At 41.9% G+C, this 17,663-nt stretch overlaps 1 protein-coding gene across 1 annotated transcript in view; it reads right to left on the bottom strand.

Moving 5' to 3' along the window:
• LOC125230309 (E3 ubiquitin-protein ligase Ubr3) overlaps positions 1-17,663 on the bottom strand; it is a 182,319-nt gene that overhangs the window by 73,383 nt on the left and 91,273 nt on the right. Inside the window, exons 5-9 of the mRNA XM_048135438.1 lie at positions 16,246-16,370; positions 15,189-15,330; positions 13,997-14,405; positions 10,553-10,785; positions 8,309-8,464 (exon numbers count right to left, since the gene is read on the bottom strand). Coding sequence (XP_047991395.1) covers positions 8,309-8,464; positions 10,553-10,785; positions 13,997-14,405; positions 15,189-15,330; positions 16,246-16,370 — 1,065 coding nt within the window. The remainder of the gene's footprint in view (positions 1-8,308; positions 8,465-10,552; positions 10,786-13,996; positions 14,406-15,188; positions 15,331-16,245; positions 16,371-17,663) is intronic.

Genomic DNA, 17,663 nt, shown 5'->3' with positions numbered 1-17,663 from the left:
TAAAGCGTAACATGCAGTGTTGCCACCGCGATTTTGAAGATAGACTGATGTCTGACTGATGCCAAAAATATGCTAAAATGTCACCTAAAAAAGACAAAGACGCTAGAATATATAAATAAATTTGTGTGTAAGTTTATAATGTCATTAATGCATAGTATGCAGAAAAATACACTTGATTACTTGACTGTTAGGTTAGGGCTAATGATGTTAAGTTAGTTCCGTAAGTCGTCCCGTCACCAGCACACCGCACCCTCGTTGAGCTTTGGCAGCCTTACTCACCGGCAGGAACACAACACTACGAGTAGGGTCTAGTGCTATTTGGCTGCGGTCTTCTGTAAGGCGGAGGTACTACCCCAGTTGGGCTCTGCTCTAGAGACACAAAGCGGAATATCATTCGCTATGCCCTACCTCCTCCTGAAATGTATTCTATAGCCGACTGACATTTTTCAAAAAATGGGCAGAAGGAGTTTTCGCAGGTGGCAGTGTTTGGTGTGGTCGTATAGAGGTTGGTCCTGCGACCCCGGATAGATCAGACCGTCGGTCTACCGGTTCCGGGTAAAAAAATGTTGGACGGCCTGGCCAAACGGCTGGAGTTAGCCGGGGAGTGTTCGACCAAATGTCATAGAGGACCCTAGGCAGTTTTTGACGCCGCCATTTTTTTTTTCAAAATGGCCGACTTTTTTTTTGATGATTTTTCAAGTTTGTCGTAGAGAGCTCAAATTTTGGTCATAGAATCTCCAAGTGGCCTTGATTCGAATGAAATAAAAAAAATTGAAAAATGCTACAAATGTGGGAAAACTGGCCACTTTTATTTTGTATGGCAACTTTTAAACCGTAAGAGATAGCCGGGGGGGTGCTCGACCAAATGTCATACAAGTATCCGAGTAGAAAAAAGTTGCATTAAAAAAAATTCAAAATGGCCGACTTTTTTTTTTTAATTTCAAAATGGTCCTAGCGCGCTGAGATTTGGCACACGGGTGGAAAGTAGTCCCAAGATTTATATTCAAAAAGAAAATTTTGAAAAATTCAAAATGGCGGCTTTTGAGGGCCAATTGAAATTTGTATGGAAGTTTTTTTTTTAATCGCCATAGCTCCGTAACGGTACAAAGAAGTGAAAAGTGCTCGAACAAATGTTATACCGTCATCCAAGGTCCATAGCATGGCATTTAAAAAAAATCAAAATGGCCGACTTTTTTAGGGTTCCGTAGTCAACTAGGAACCCTTATAGTTTCGCCATGTCTGTCTGTCCATCCGTCCGTCCGTCCGTCCGTCCGCGGATAATCTCAGTAACCGTTAGCACTAGAAAGCTGAAATTTGGTACCAATATGTATATCAATCACGCCAACAAAGTGCAAAAATAAAAAATGGAAAAAAATGTTTTATTAGGGTACCCCCCCTACATGTACAGTGGGAGCTGATATTTTTTTTCATTCCAACCCCAACGTGTGATATATTGTTGGATAGGTATTTAAAAATGAATAAGGGTTTACTAAGATAGTTTTTTGATAATATTAATATTTTCGGAAATAGTCGCCCCTAAAGGAAAAAAAAGTGCGTCCCCCCCCCTCTAACTTTTGAACCATATGTTTAAAAAATATGAAAAAAATCACAAAAGTAGAACTTTATAAAGACTTTCTAGGAAAATTGTTTTGAACTTGATAGGTTCAGTAGTTTTTGAGAAAAATACGGAAAACTACGGAACCCTACACTGAGCGTGGCCCGACACGCTCTTGGCCGGTTTTTTTTTTTGAAAAATTTCAAAACGGTCTGAGCGCGCTGAAATTTTGCACACGGGTGGACAGCCGCCCTTAGATTAGTATACAATAAGAAAATTTTGAAAAATTCAAAATGGCGCCCTTTAAAGGCCAATTGAAATTTGTATGGAGGTCTTTTTTTTTAATCCCCATAGATCCGTAACGGTAGGAAAAAGCTTAAAAGTGCTGATCGGCTCGCCGGCGGATCGGGAAGTTGGAGTTTAAACACGACCCAATAGTAAAAGTGTCTTAGAGAAGCGAAACGACGGGATTGGGTCGTGTTTAAGCTCCAACTTCCCTACAACCCCCACAGTAACTACGCGGAGGGCCGAAGGCCCGGAGCGTGTCTTACAAGCTCCCAAGCACGCGAGGCCGCAGGCCGAGCTGCGGGCAGAGAGTGCTCCCAAGCACTCAAAGGCTAAAGCAAAAAAGCAAATAAGCAAAGCAAAAAAACAAAAACCGGCCAAGAGCGTGTCGGGCCACGCTCAGTGTAGGGTTCCGTAGTTTTCTGTATTTTCTCAAAAACTACTGAACCTATCAAGTTCAAAACAATTTTCCTAGAAAGTCTTTATAAAGTTCTACTTTTGTGATTTTTTTCATATTTTTTAAAGATATGGTTCAAAAGTTAGAGGGGGGGGGACGCACTTTTTTTTCCTTTAGAAGCGGTTATTTCCGAAAATATTAATATTATCAAAAAACGATCTTAGTAAACCCTTATTCATTTTTAAATACCTATCCAACAATATATCACACGTTGGGGTTGGAATGAAAAAAAATATCAGCCCCCACTTTACGTGTAGGGGGGGTACCCTAATAAAACATTTTTTTCAATTTTTTATTTTTGCACTTTGTTGGCGTGATTGATATACATATTAGTACCAAATTTCAGCTTTCTAGTGCTAACGGTTCCTGAGATTATCCGCGGACGGACGGACGGACGGACGGACAGACAGACATGGCGAAACTATAAGGGTTCCTAGTTGACTACGGAACTCTAAAAAGCATAGCTCAAAAACAAAAAGCAAAAGCAAAAAAACAAAAAAGCAAAGCACAAAAACAAAAAAGCAAAGCACAAAAGCCCAAAAAGAACACCGCGGGGCCCTCGGGCCCCGCTCACCTTTAAAAAACTAGTATAAATACTAAAAACACTAATACAGTGAGCTGCGACCAAAATAAATAAACCGTCTTGCGTAGCCAAAACCACGATACATCACACGCGATGCATCACATCAAGTGCAAAGACGTCTTTCAAACCCGCGCGCTTCATCTGCATTGCGTATAGTTCAAAAACTACTCAACGGATTTAAATGATTTTTGTTTTATTTTGCAGATGACATTATCAGGTTTTATTTTAATAAATAAAAATGTGACCATATCTTAGAAAATTTACTAGTCAATTTCACGAGATTGATTTTTTTAAGTTTCACATTTTTCGGCCGCCGTCTTTTATTTTTTCAATGATTTTGATTTTTATATGAATAAACTTTTCAATGAAAACTGATAGACATCCCAATCATTAAAATCAGTGCAGCCGTTGTGATTCCATAAATTTTTACATCACGTGCAAATCCGCGCGTTCCTTTGAAACGAGTATATATAGATCAAAAACTACTTAACGGATTTTCATTATTCCCGTCATAGTTATCATTGTTATCAACAAACAATATTTCTTTAATCTTCACAAAACATTAAACTATTTGTTATAAGGGCCCGCGCAGACGGGCGACAAAGTCACTCGACGACTTTTTTGTCTCTGTCGTAACTCCTTGCGACAATTTCAAAGGTGCGCACACGGGAACGACAGCGATGCAACCACAGACTACTATGAAGATACTACGGACGCAACTTTTTCTTTTTTCATGAAATTAAGAGCCTACCCAAAAAACATTTTTGGTACTTCAGAATAAGTGTTTAAAAGTTTTGATGAACTCGTTAGAATTTTACAACCCGGCATCGTTTTCCATTCTTTTAAATTCTTGTCATATAAAGTCGGTCTTACCTCTACTTCTGAAGAATTGAAATTAAACGACAGGTATCAATGTCGACTTCAACAATCGGCATTTAAAATTATATTTTTTTCGAATAATAACATACTTTCGCCCAGGCGGTTGAGTGATAACTGTCAAAATGACAACCGACCGGCGACTATTTTGTCACCGTGTGCGCACTTGCATTGAAACATATAGAGAATGAGACAGTTACGTCGCAGGCTTGTCGTCACTCGTCGAACCCGCAGACAAAAAGGTTGCGTCGCAACGTGTGCGCACTTTCATACTAGCCCATAGACCGATCTCCGCAGACAAAAAAATTGAGTCACCCGTCTGTGCGGGCCCTAACGCATACTTTGCAATTCGCAGGAGATACCAACGCCTGGACTGGCAACACCGACCGGGTTAAACGTCAAATTCAAGCTTCGTGTTAAATCATTTCAATAATGTGTTATAAATATTAAAAATGTAAAATATAAGGAATTACAGTGATGTATCGTATTTTAATTAAAATGAGAAAGTGTTATCATAAGTTTTCATGCAGCCTAAGAAGCCAAATATTGACGAAAAAACTACGCCAACCGTCAACGGAGTAGCGTTCAAGATTTAAAATTATAATTAATTAGCGTTTTTTACAGATGGGTATAGCTTACTTAATATTTAAGTGTAGTTTTTCAGATTATTTGTCTAGAACTAGTAACTGTCATAGGTTATTTTTGTGTTTTCTGTTTGTAAACATTTGAAGTACATAATAGTATTTTAACTTCCATATTTACATTTTCTTTGTTAAACCAACTCGAGATAATAAAACCTTACTCACTGCTATCCCGTGTAACTTGCAACAAAGTGAATTACAAAGTTTGTTATATGAAATCTTGTTAACAAAATCAAGGCTGTGGTTCCATATTCTTGTATGTTAATCACATTATATCCTGTTATAAGCCCTATTTAATATATTTTAACAATACATTTAGGCTTCAATATCTCACATGATGAATAATGTTACAGAACAAACTAGCAAGGTTACAACACACCGGGATGTGATGGTGGCTAGAATGAAACAAACACAAGCCTCAAAAATCAGCAATCAGCCAACCAAGATGTCAAGTAACACAAGCCTCAAAAATCAGCAATCAGCCAACCAAGATGTCAAGTATGAAGACCTGCAAGGACAACGGGATGACCTCTAGGCAGTCATTGATCGGTTCCAGCAATGCCAAGAGATAAATGAGCAGGCATTACAACGCATCCGGGACCTCGAGCAGCAACTGCAGGAGTCGGATTCAAAATGGTATTGCAAGTATTGCTCCGGGAACTTCGCTCTGGCTGAAAACAATTTAAGTATATTTGCTGAATATAATATATTTGATTTAGATGTGGTTCATGACAGTGCATCATGCTCCCCAATGAAAGACCCTGTAGATTTAAAACAGTCTGTGCACATAGAGGGCGGCAGTGATCCCAGAGTGACGTTGAAAGGGTCAAATAAAATTAAAAAATATCTAAAGCTAAGCAAATTCAAAATACATCAAAATGTAACAGCTGCCATAAGCGATGAGCTTCTAAACTGTCAATACCAACTTGACCTGACAGCACAGGAGTTGAACCATCACTCCGATGAATTTCACAAATTAGAATTGAAACTAAAAGACCTGAATAATAGGTATGAACTGACAAGTAAAGCATTACACGAGTACATCTTTTGTGAATAACGTTCTAGATCCATCGAGCGTGTACCCTGTGTGCATGGACTCGCCTGCGCCCGCTTGTTCGAGCCGCGCCCGAGCCGGCTTAGCCCCGCTCCCACAAGCCCGCGCCCGTGCGCCGTCGCGCCGGCTCCGTCGCCGTCGAGCCTTCTGCAGCTGGCGCTGTCGCGGCTGGCCGCCGAGCCTCCTGCAGCTGGCGCTGTCGTGGCTGATCGCCGAGCCTGAGCCTCGGCCGCCGGCCCCCCGCCGCCGCTCCGCCCCGCGGCGGCATTATATATATTTTTTTCTTTAGTTGAGACATCAAGAGTCTTTTAAAACTCTAAAGTTATTTTCGTTATTTTTTATTTGTATCAGTTCGTTTTTTTTTTCTTCATCATGTATATTTTTTTTATTTTTTTAGATATACCTTGACACTTAGAGACTCTATACAGTATCTCTAACATCTCTTATTAAGCATAGTAGCTTTGTACTTTGTATAATTTATTGAAATTAATTTCCATAGAGCAGTCTGTTAATATTTTCTTTATGAATACTTTTGCATGTGTATTTTGAAAAAAAGTGGCTGAGGCGTAGGGTTAAAGCCGGCGTAGCTTTATTTGACGTTCATATCATTGTAATATGCCTACTTGGAAATAGTGCATTACGATACAAGTGCGTAAAAATCGACACGAGTTACGAATTTCCTTTTCGCACGTGTATCGTACGACGTTTTTCAGTACAGATGGCCCTCCGAAGTCTAGACCTGACATATACTCGTAATGAACCACTTCTCGCACTAGTGCGTAAAAAAAACACCATCTGTACTGAAAATAAATATTTCAATGCATTTCAACACTTAGCATGATAATTAAGAAACTTTTCAAAGAATTTAATTAATAAAATTGACTTATAAATATATTGTTTTATTCCACATTCATATATTTAAAAAAATCGATGATGAAATGATGAATGTTGATCATAAATTAGCCGCAAATCGTACAACTTCTGTCTTATTCTGATAATAGTGCCATCTGACTCTGTCGTGCTGATATATGTAGCTGTTTGTGGTAAAACATTTTTATAGTAATAAAAATAAAATAATCTGAAAGTAATACTTCCGTCTTAGTGCGTTTTCACATTATACGATCCGATATCGGATGCAGGACCGATATCCCATATATTTAAGCCGCCATTTTTGATTTTCGCCTTTGAAATCCTTCCTGACATCCGCACTTAGGGTTGTAATATTTTACGTAGCATATTTTGCCTATTCTGGGATGTACGTCCAAGATAATTTAGAATAATCGTTAAAACTTGTGCAAAAAAAAACAAATACTAATGATAATGAATGTGCATATTGAGAGTCAAGAGTATTGTACGCCAAATTCTGGCAGATTGTGATGTTACAAAATACTAACCCTATCATCAATTCATCATTTATAAAGTCGCCGTCAATAGAATTTGTGAACAATGTAAACAAACCTTGTACGTTGTCAAAATGTCTTTAATTTTCATTCTAACTCATCAGCAGGCCTAGCACATGATGGCCGCGGGAGTATGTCGCCGCGAGATAGACTACCTGTCCTTATGTCATTAATACAATTAGACAAAGACGTGTCATCTATCTCGCGGCGACATACTCCCGCGGCCATCATGTGCTAGGCCTACAGATACTGGCTAAATCCAACCTTTGAAATAATAAAATTGTGCTAAAATATTGATATTTTGTATAATGGTTTGTTTACATTGTTGGCAATTTCTATTGACAGCGATTTTAACTACTCACATTCGAACAATAAATAAATTGAATTTAAAACTTATCTTTAATATGCCAACTTTGTTTAGCATGCAGTGTTGTGCATCTTGCATACGCGCCATCTACCGGATTATAATGTTTGCTATTAGTCATCAAACGTACAAAACACTTCCCATGAATTGAATCTGATTCAAGTACCCGATTGGTAAAAAATGACTTAATTGTTTTTGTTAATTTCGGTGTTATATAGTGATAATGTTGTACGATCATGTTCCAAATTTTGAAATAATACGACTTAGGTCATTTAAATGAAATTATTTCGTGAATTGAACAATACCATTTGTCGCGAGAGTATAGTAATGCCATCTATTGTTTTACGAGTCAAACATATAAAACGATGTACTGAGTTACACGTCTTCCTTTATTTAGTTTAGTCTATGCAGGAATCGATGGGTACTGATCAGAATCGTGCCTGTAAACTGTTGTTTTTGTATCTAGTTAATATTTTGTAGCTATTTGATACAACTTTCTTTCCTTCTAAGTACTACTTAATTATTACTTTTATTTAATTTCCGAGCTTGAACCTTTTTTTAAATCTGTTTGAGGTAACCTTTTAAACGGTGACAGTACTTCTTTGTAGACCACGTGATTCACGTGAAATAAAACAAATGTAAGGCGTAGACTATGTCAAGTAACATTCGTACGGGTGTGTTCGTCGAGCATACTATCGAGCGATCTTTGGTCGGCTAGAGCCTATTCCTATAGACTTGAGGAAACTTCAAGACTTCTCCAGTAGGATCAGTTATCTTCAATAACTATAAGCAGGTTTGTATACTTGGCTCAGAAGCCTGTCTTCTGCTGTAGATGTCGTGGCTTTCATGAAGCCAACCTATAAACATGAGGCACTAACCTGGACCCGGAGTGGATGGATGACGAGTAACGCCAGCACCCTAGGTGGAGGCAAGGCAGCACATCAACCGCCGACACGCCGAGCGTGTGTACGCAACTGCGGAGGAACGTCGCCAGATAGCGGCTATCATTTGCTCCTCGCTATTGGTGTGACCAGTGTCTTCTGTAGATGTCGTGGACTTCATGAAGCTAATCTATAAGGTACGAGGCACTAACCTGCACTCTGAGCGGATGGTGGGCGAGTAACGCCAGCACCCTAGGTGGAGGCAGCACATCGGCCGCCGACACGCCGAGCGTGCGCACGCAGCTGCAGAGGAACGCTGCCAGGTAGCGGTGCAACGGGAAGTGGAAGGATGCGTGCATCGTGCCAGCCTGAGGACAAAAGGTTCATTCATTTACTGCAATTAATACAAGCATACCATTTAACTTTCGCAGCCAAGAACCACCTGGGTCTCATATTACAAGCGGTAGTCCCCATCCAATTTTATTAAAAAAGAGAGTTCCACTTGTATTACAAGTTGTAAATTGTTATGCAATAGGCCCCTGGTGGACACTTGTAATTTTTGCTCGGATGCCGGAGAACCCACCAGTTTCTGACGTGGTGCGTTATTTTTTGTCTGGTATTGAATTTGTTAAGCGTGGTGTAGAAAAAACAGACAATCGCTGCCTATGGCGGAGTAAGCTGCTAATCAAATAGCTACAATAACAATATGTAGCATCATTCGGCCGCCGCCGCCACTATCCTCTTGGCCAGGGGCGCGTGTTGTGAACTCGTCAGGTCACATGGGGTATGCGGGTTCTATCCCTGGTTACACAAGGAGGCTACTGACCTGGAGCGCCCTGGGAGTGGTGCACTGCATCTCATCCAGCCACTCCTGCAGACAGTTGGCCGCGGCGGCCACTATCCTCTTCGCCAGTGGGGCATGTTGTGGACTCGACAGACCACATGGGGTATGCGGGTTCTATCCCTGGTAACACGAGGAGCCTACTGACCTGGAGCGCCCTGGGAGTGGTGCACTGCATCTCATCCAGCCACTCCTGCAGACAGTTGGCCGCGGCGGCCACTATCCTCTTCGCCAGTGGGGCATGTTGTGGACTCGACAGACCACATGGGGTATGCGGGTTCTATCCCTGGTAACACGAGGAGCCTACTGACCTGGAGCGCCCTGGGAGTGGTGCACTGCATCTCATCCAGCCACTCCTGCAGACAGTTGGCCGCGGCGGCCACTATCCTCTTCGCCAGTGGGGCATGTTGTGGACTCGACAGACCACATGGGGTATGCGGGTTCTATCCCTGGTAACACGAGGAGCCTACTGACCTGGAGCGCCCTGGGAGTGGTGCACTGCATCTCATCCAGCCACTCCTGCAGACAGTTGGCCGCGGCGGCCACTATCCTCTTCGCCAGTGGGGCATGTTGTGGACTCGACAGACCACATGGGGTATGCGGGTTCTATCCCTGGTAACACGAGGAGCCTACTGACCTGGAGCGCCCTGGGAGTGGTGCACTGCATCTCATCCAGCCACTCCTGCAGACAGTTGGCCGCGGCGGCCACTATCCGCTTCGCCAGTGGGGCATGTTGTGGACTCGACAGACCACATGGGGTATGCGGGTTCTATCCCTGGTAACACGAGGAGCCTACTGACCTGGAGCGCCCTGGGAGTGGTGCACTGCATCTCATCCAGCCACTCCTGCAGACAGTTGGCCGCGGCGGCCACTATCCTCTTCGCCAGTGGGGCATGTTGTGGACTCGACAGACCACATGGGGTATGCGGGTTCTATCCCTGGTAACACGAGGAGCCTACTGACCTGGAGCGCCCTGGGAGTGGTGCACTGCATCTCATCCAGCCACTCCTGCAGACAGTTGGCCGCGGCGGCCACTATCCTCTTCGCCAGTGGGGCATGTTGTGGACTCGACAGACCACATGGGGTATGCGGGTTCTATCCCTGGTAACACGAGGAGCCTACTGACCTGGAGCGCCCTGGGAGTGGTGCACTGCATCTCATCCAGCCACTCCTGCAGACAGTTGGCCGCGGCGGCCACTATCCGCTTCGCCAGTGGGGCATGTTGTGGACTCGACAGACCACATGGGGTATGCGGGTTCTATCCCTGGTAACACGAGGAGCCTACTGACCTGGAGCGCCCTGGGAGTGGTGCACTGCATCTCATCCAGCCACTCCTGCAGACAGTTGGCCGCGGCGGCCACTATCCTCTTCGCCAGTGGGGCATGTTGTGGACTCGACAGACCACATGGGGTATGCGGGTTCTATCCCTGGTAACACGAGGAGCCTACTGACCTGGAGCGCCCTGGGAGTGGTGCACTGCATCTCATCCAGCCACTCCTGCAGACAGTTGGCCGCGGCGGCCACTATCCTCTTCGCCAGTGGGGCATGTTGTGGACTCGACAGACCACATGGGGTATGCGGGTTCTATCCCTGGTAACACGAGGAGCCTACTGACCTGGAGCGCCCTGGGAGTGGTGCACTGCATCTCATCCAGCCACTCCTGCAGACAGTTGGCCGCGGCGGCCACTATCCTCTTGGCCAGGGGCGCGTGTTGCGGACTCGTCAGGTGGGACAGCACCGACCACATGGGATAAGCGGCCGCTTCCAGCTCGCAAGAGAACGCGGCGTAGTACGAGGACGGCTCGAACTCGATGTGGCCGTCGGTTTCGCGGACGTTTACGTTCATTCCTGGGAGAAAAACCATGAATTAGTTACAGAGCTATTTAGCCAGATTTTCTTAACTTAAGAACTTGTACGGTCGACTACAAAGAGATGTATACAGTTTTTCACCTTATTTTTATTTCATTTATTTATTTGTTGTAGTCATGTACAATAAAATTAGGATGTTACATAATAAGGTACAAGTAAGGCCATGACACCCTGGAAGGGCATGCAACAGAAACTTAAAACTAGACTAAAAGCTAAACTTTAGGTATTAGTATATAATAACAATTAATTTAATGATTTAATTTGATTACATTCAATAAATACAATTCATTTAATATTCTAATATTATTTGAAAGATTATGGTATGCTATCCAAACTATTGTCATTAAGGAAATCCTTAACCGAGTAATAGCATTTATCAATTAGTAATTTTTTAAATTTGCTTTTAAATAATTCATTTCTAGGTTCTAATTTGATTGTGTTAGGAATTTTATTAAATATCAAAATGCATTTATATTGGGGACTATTTTTACACATTTCTAAATTAGTTTTTGGTAAAAGGAGTTTATTCCTGTATTGCGGTCTAGTATTTTCCTTATCTCGTTTTAATACGAATAAATCTGAATTTTCCCGGACAAAAAGCGCAGCCTGTAATATATAAATGCAGGGTAGGGTTAACAGCCTGTATTGGATAAAGTATGGGCGGCAACTGTTCGGGATCCGGATATTAGCTAGGATACGAACACATTTCTTTTGCATCACGAACAGCTGATCGGCCTCGGCGCTGTCCCCCACAGCTCCACGGCGTAGCGGAGCCACGCGAACGCATATGAGTAGTAGGCTGATAACGCACATTTAAAATTTGTATTTCTTTTTAATACACTAAGTGCATATAGAAAACTAGACATTTTTGTTTTAATTTTTTGGATATGTCCTTTCCAATTAATTCCGGAGTCTATTGTTATGCCTAAAAGGTTGAATTCTGTGACTTCCTCTATATTACACGAATTGCTTTCTAAATTTAACTCAATAGGTTTTTTTTGTGCAGGTTTAAATTGTATAATTTTGGTTTTATTCAAATTAATTTCTAAATTGTGGTCACTGAGCCAGTTTTTTGCCGTGAAAAAAATATTTTTAAGCTGATTATTACATTCTAAACTATTATTGCATTTAAACAAAAGAGAAACATCATCGGCAAACATAACGCAGCTCGTGTTCGTGTCTATGTTTTTTGGCAGGTCGTTTATATACGCCAAGAAAAGGAGACATCCACAAACGCTTCCCTGGGGGATAGAACAGGTTATATTTCGCATGTTTGACGTAACTGTTTTAATAGCTTCGGATTTTTCGTCGTAAAAATCTATTTGTACACATTGCATACGGTTTTGAAGGTATGATTTAAACCAGTTATGAGCGAGACCGCGTATTCCCATGCCATACAGTTTATAAAGTAATATTTCGTGGGATACTTTATCGTACGCTTTCGTCATATCCAACAGAAGCCCTACACCATATGATTTATTGTTTATATGCTCAAAAATGTTTTGCATATATTTATAAACCGCTAGTGACGTTGAATGATATTTTCTGAATCCAAATTGGTTTTTATCTAATATGTTAAATTTCTCTAAAAAGTTATAAACACGATTTATCATACATTTTTCGAAAATCTTTGAAATGGTCGGTAAGAGGGCTATCGGACGATATTGGGTAGGGTTTTTTGCATCACCGCCTGGTTTTAAAATAGGTTTTATTTTTGCGATTTTTAGTACATCTGGGAATTTTCCTTCGTTAAATGATTGATTGATTAACCATGTAAGAGGGGTCGCTAACTCTGTTGTACATATTTTTAATAGGACTGGTGGTATTTCGTCCATACCGGAACTATACTTATTTTTGAGCTGCTTTATTAATTTAATTATTTCGCTTTCTGTGGCGGGTCGTATGAATATCGAATTATTAACGGGGGTATGCACACAATGCGCGCGCGACGGATCGGCGCCGGCTCCAAGGTCCGTCTCGCCGACCGACGCGAAGTACTCATTAAACACGTTAGTTATCAGCTCCGGCCTATCAGTTATTGCATTGTAATAAGGTGAAAAAATGGATAAGTACATCTCTTTGTAGTCGACTGTACACTCATTTTTGCTAAGTACTTAACACATCAAAAAGGAGTGTACAAGTGTCTAATGGGTTGGCAACGCGCATGTGACACTCCTAGAGTTGCAGGCGTCCATAAGTTACGGTGACCGCTTTCCATCAGGTGGACCGTGTGCTTGTTTACCACCGACGTAGTATAAAAAAAACTCATCGCTGATGATAATTACCGCAAGAGGAAGCACACGTCTGTGATACAGGAGTAATACACCGTGTTTCACTTAACACTAAAAACCTGAAAACAGTTTGTTCAGAATCGAGAGTAGAATCGATTGAGCTATATCTTGATGGGGGTAATATTTTTATTTAAATTAGTATTATTAATTATTTTTTACGTGCCCATTCTATTGTACTCGTAATACAACATTGTGTATATCGCATTGCTAAGAGGTTGTTTACCTTTTTTCAGTATTTAGGGGTATTAATACTGGCTGGTTACTTGGACGATTTTTTTTTCCGCTACTAGTTTGACGTTGTTTGTCAGTTTAATCTTAATGTTTATCATAAGTCATAACAAATTGAACTCGTACCTAATTACAACCTTGTCATTTTGAATATTGAGTTTATTTGCTTACTGCGATTACCTGTCCAATTTGAAGTTTACTGTGACAAAGCTTTAAAGTGTTTTACAGTGACATCTTAGCTGTCTATTGGTAAACCTTATGTCGTTGCAGTAACGTACACAAATAAATAGTGTTATGGTTTATGATGGTAGTTAGCAATTACTTTATTGAGTGTAGAGCTAAAAGTCAAGTAGAGCTGTACAGAAAATTAAAAATTCAATAAAAAAAAAAGTAACGATCAGATTAAAAGATGAATAGTCTAGATGAGTTTAAAAAAATAAAAATCAGTTGGGGTGTCTGAGGTTTTGAGTGATACCGGAAACACCGTGTATACTAAAGCGTCTGCCACACACCAGCGGTTTTGTGAGCGAGGCGCGGCGCTGGCGGTACGCTCTCATCGCGACCCGCTCACGCCACGCTCTCAAAACGCTCATGTGTGGCGGAGGCTTAAGTGCTACTCCGTCACTCTCTAGTTACTACTAGGCCTTGAGGATGGTATTCTGTGCACTCACCCTGCAGCATGGACAGGAACTGGAACCACATCTCGACCAGCGCGTCGTCCTGCAGGAACACTAGCGCCACGCTCTTGTGCGACAGCACGTTGTTGAAGTCCGACACCAGAGGCCAGTAGCAGTGTTCCTTCATCACTCTCCGCGTGCAGTCTATCACTTTATGGGTGTTCTTCTCTGGGTCGTGGAGTGTATTCTGTACGAGGATCTTGCCCATCATGAGCTTGAGTGATAGGACCATGACGTGTAGGAGGTGTAGTTGCTGGACGCAGCGCAGGGCGAGGGCCTCGTTGGAGAAGAGTTGGACGGACATGTGGACGACTCGGTTGGAGAGCATATCGGGGTCGCCGGCGGCCTCAAGGACGAGCGGGATGCGAGCGTAGTGCATCACGAACGTGCGGGTTAGGTGTTCCTGGAAGCAATACGGTTGGTTAAAGTTTTTACTCCAGTTTCATGTCAGGAAAATAGGGAACCTCTCAATGTAAACAAGTGAAGCTCATGCAAGTGTCCCGACTCCGAGCTGCATAGTGTGTACGCGGTGAGCCCGCTCCGCCCAAAGCCAAGCCGACCAAGCGTCTACTCAGTGTGCGCAGTCAAATGCACAAACGCTCACGATAGGATCTCTTTCGTAGCTATCTATCTCTATCGCTCTTGCATATTGGCGCGACAGAGCCAGACTACATTTCTGCGGTGTTTCGATTTCATGTCTAGTCGCGGAAGGACAGCGTAGCGTTAGCGGAGCGCAATCATAGCGGTGCGCCGGACGAACGCTGGCGTTCCGCTCGCAATCCGCGCGCATTCCGCTCACAATCCGCGCTCGTTAGTTCCCGCCGGCGTCCGCTGGGCGCAACGCCAGCGTTCGTCCGGCGCACCGCTATTATTGCGCTCCGCTAACGCTCTCAAAACGCGCATGTGTGGCCGAGTCTCCCCAAATGCGTTCAGCGACGACGACGCGTAAAAAAACCAAGATGGCGCCTGTAATGTATGGGATATCGGTTCTACATCCGATATCGGATCGGATAATGTGAAAACTAACGAGTCTTCATACTAACGAGTGATTTTTGGTCGGCTAGGGCCGATTTCGCGTCGATAAGTTTGGAAACACCCTAATTCTCACTAGTCACTCACTCTTGTTTTTTTTTTAGAACACAAACAGTCGTAGTATACATCATACATATTTTCCAACCAGCCTTACCTTGTAGTCCTGGTCAGGCAGCATGTTGAGCAGGAAACAGACTACGTTCTGAGGGAACTCGTATTTGAATGTCCAGAAGATAAATTCGTCCAGTAGCGTGTTGTGGGACAGTCGCGGGGCCAATGCCGGGAGGTGGCGGTATCTGCAACACAAACGACAATATGATTTAGAAAAGTAGGTTTTCCTATTCAAAAGAATTTGTGCTTTTTGTGGATGAGATTGTATATTGCAGTAAATTATAAAATTAGTACTGAGGCTATACCTTGAAAATCGCAATTAAAGATGTCTTTATCGTAATATTTATGATTCAAATTCCCAAGATAGGGAAGCAGATAACGAACTGATTTCAATTTTTTATGGCAGATTCTCAGCTGGTCTAGCACAACTTGCGGTCTCGCCCGGAAGTACAAGTAGCGACACGTAAGGTTAGCGCGAAGTCAAAAACAGGTCTCTCAGGGGATTACCTCTTCACATTTCACTCAGCGCTAAACTTACGTGCCGCTAACTTGTACAGTCAACCAATTGGAACCCTAGGCCACTCTATTCAATTCAATTCAATTCAAAACCATTAATGCCATAAACAACACATGTCAAAAATACAAAAACAATAATACAATAAATAAGGAATTTAAATAATCTTAAGCAACTTAGTCAAAAAATAATGATAAATTTAAATACTAACCATAATTATATATAAAAAAAAAAAACACACACACACACACACACAAGAAATTAAAACAAAATGTCAAAGGAAGAAAGCACACATTCATCATTTTAAATTAAACTTACTATAGAATTCACGGACCGTAAAAAATGCCTTGTCAATTAAGAAGTCCTTCAGCTTTTTAACAAACAACTCATAAGAAGCCGCTTCTTTAATGTCACGGCTCAAACTATTATATATTTTGATACCCACCACTTCCAATGAGTTTGATGATTTCGCGAGGTCTACAACCATGCCAAAATGACAAGCAGTAAGAAATTTCTTATAATGTGATTCATAACGTCACTATGACATAGTTCTACAGTAGCCTAGGTTCCTCTTATTGCAACTTACTCGTCAGGGAAGTACTCGGGCGCCGGGAAGGAATCCAGCGCCCTCTCGTAGGTGAGGTTGGACTCGGCCATGTAGCGCCCGTACTCGGTGTCCGGGAATGGGGGCTCCACCAGGTTTCTGTACATCTGTAAATAACGTACGGGACTTTAACATTGTGTACTCTCTCATATAACAAAACATGGTCAGACATAAACATCAAGGCTGGTTTTATTGTCACGTAGACCGACCGAGCGGAGCGATCCACATCGGACTAATATGTATTAAGTTCAGGGAGCGTTTAAGTCGCTACAGAAGCGAAAATGCTTTCAATTTGGGAATTTATAGTGATATTAACTAGATTTAATGTATTTATACCTACCTTATACAAAAAAAAAATAAGCTTAGTTTAAGTTTTAGAGTAAGTGTATTTTGTAAATAAGAATATAATGTGCGCTCATCGAATATTTTTATAGTTGCATGATAAAATAGTACCAATTCTCATGTAAGTGAATATGTTCTGTATTCTTTTGAGATAAATAAAGATCTTTAAACCTATTTATCGAAAAAAAAATGTCCATTCAGAGCAACTAAGTTAAATGATATTGCGAAAAAATCTTTAAAATCGAGGTTCCGCTCTCGACTGTTTCCTCCTTCAAAACTTAATCAATCGTAACGAAATTTGAGAATCTGAAGAATAATGAAATAATCTGTGTCGAACCGCTTAGTTTTTTTTGCTAATAGTACTAATTTTGAATACCACACCTTTTTTGCGCCGTTTTAGGAAATTTTCGATGTGCTCTAGCGTTTTTAAAGATAAGAATATCAAAAAAATCAAAACGGCCCGACACAGATAAAAATAATAATAATCTGGTATTGAAAAAATCATTGCTCTATCTTCCAAAACCAGGGAGGAAATAGTCGAGAGCGTTTGTATGGAGAATTGACCCCTCCTGTATGACGATACAGGAGGGGTCAATTCTCCATACAAACGCTCTCGACTATTTCCGTCCGCTTTACTAGACGTTAAGAGTAAAGCGGACTGCCACGTCAACTTCATATAAATTATTCGTACGGATATCTCCGCGCGGTCGGACCGCGTGACACTAAAACCAGCCCAACAGTTTATATTAGGGATGTCACGAATGTCGCATGTGTCACATTCGCGAATGCGAATGCGAATATTCAGAATGCGAATGTGAATATCGCTGAATTTCATAAAAAAAAACAAAATAAAAACCAAGCAATCACCAACAACCCGCTAGGTAAAAAATTAAAAATGCTTACTATTGGTCAAAATTGGTTCACGCCGTACGAATTTGACCTATCTGCGCATGCGCGGGTCGACAGTCGACAAGTAGCAATTGGAGCGGCCGGCGCGGGCGAGGAACAAGCTGCGACTTGCACACATTCGCATTCGCAAAACATTCGCATTGTTTGAA

This window comes from Leguminivora glycinivorella, chromosome 10 (assembly GCF_023078275.1).
Source record: "Leguminivora glycinivorella isolate SPB_JAAS2020 chromosome 10, LegGlyc_1.1, whole genome shotgun sequence".
Taxonomy (NCBI): domain Eukaryota; kingdom Metazoa; phylum Arthropoda; class Insecta; order Lepidoptera; family Tortricidae; genus Leguminivora; species Leguminivora glycinivorella.
The sequence above is the reverse complement of the archived record's forward strand: the minus strand, read 5'-3'. Positions and strand labels throughout refer to the sequence as shown.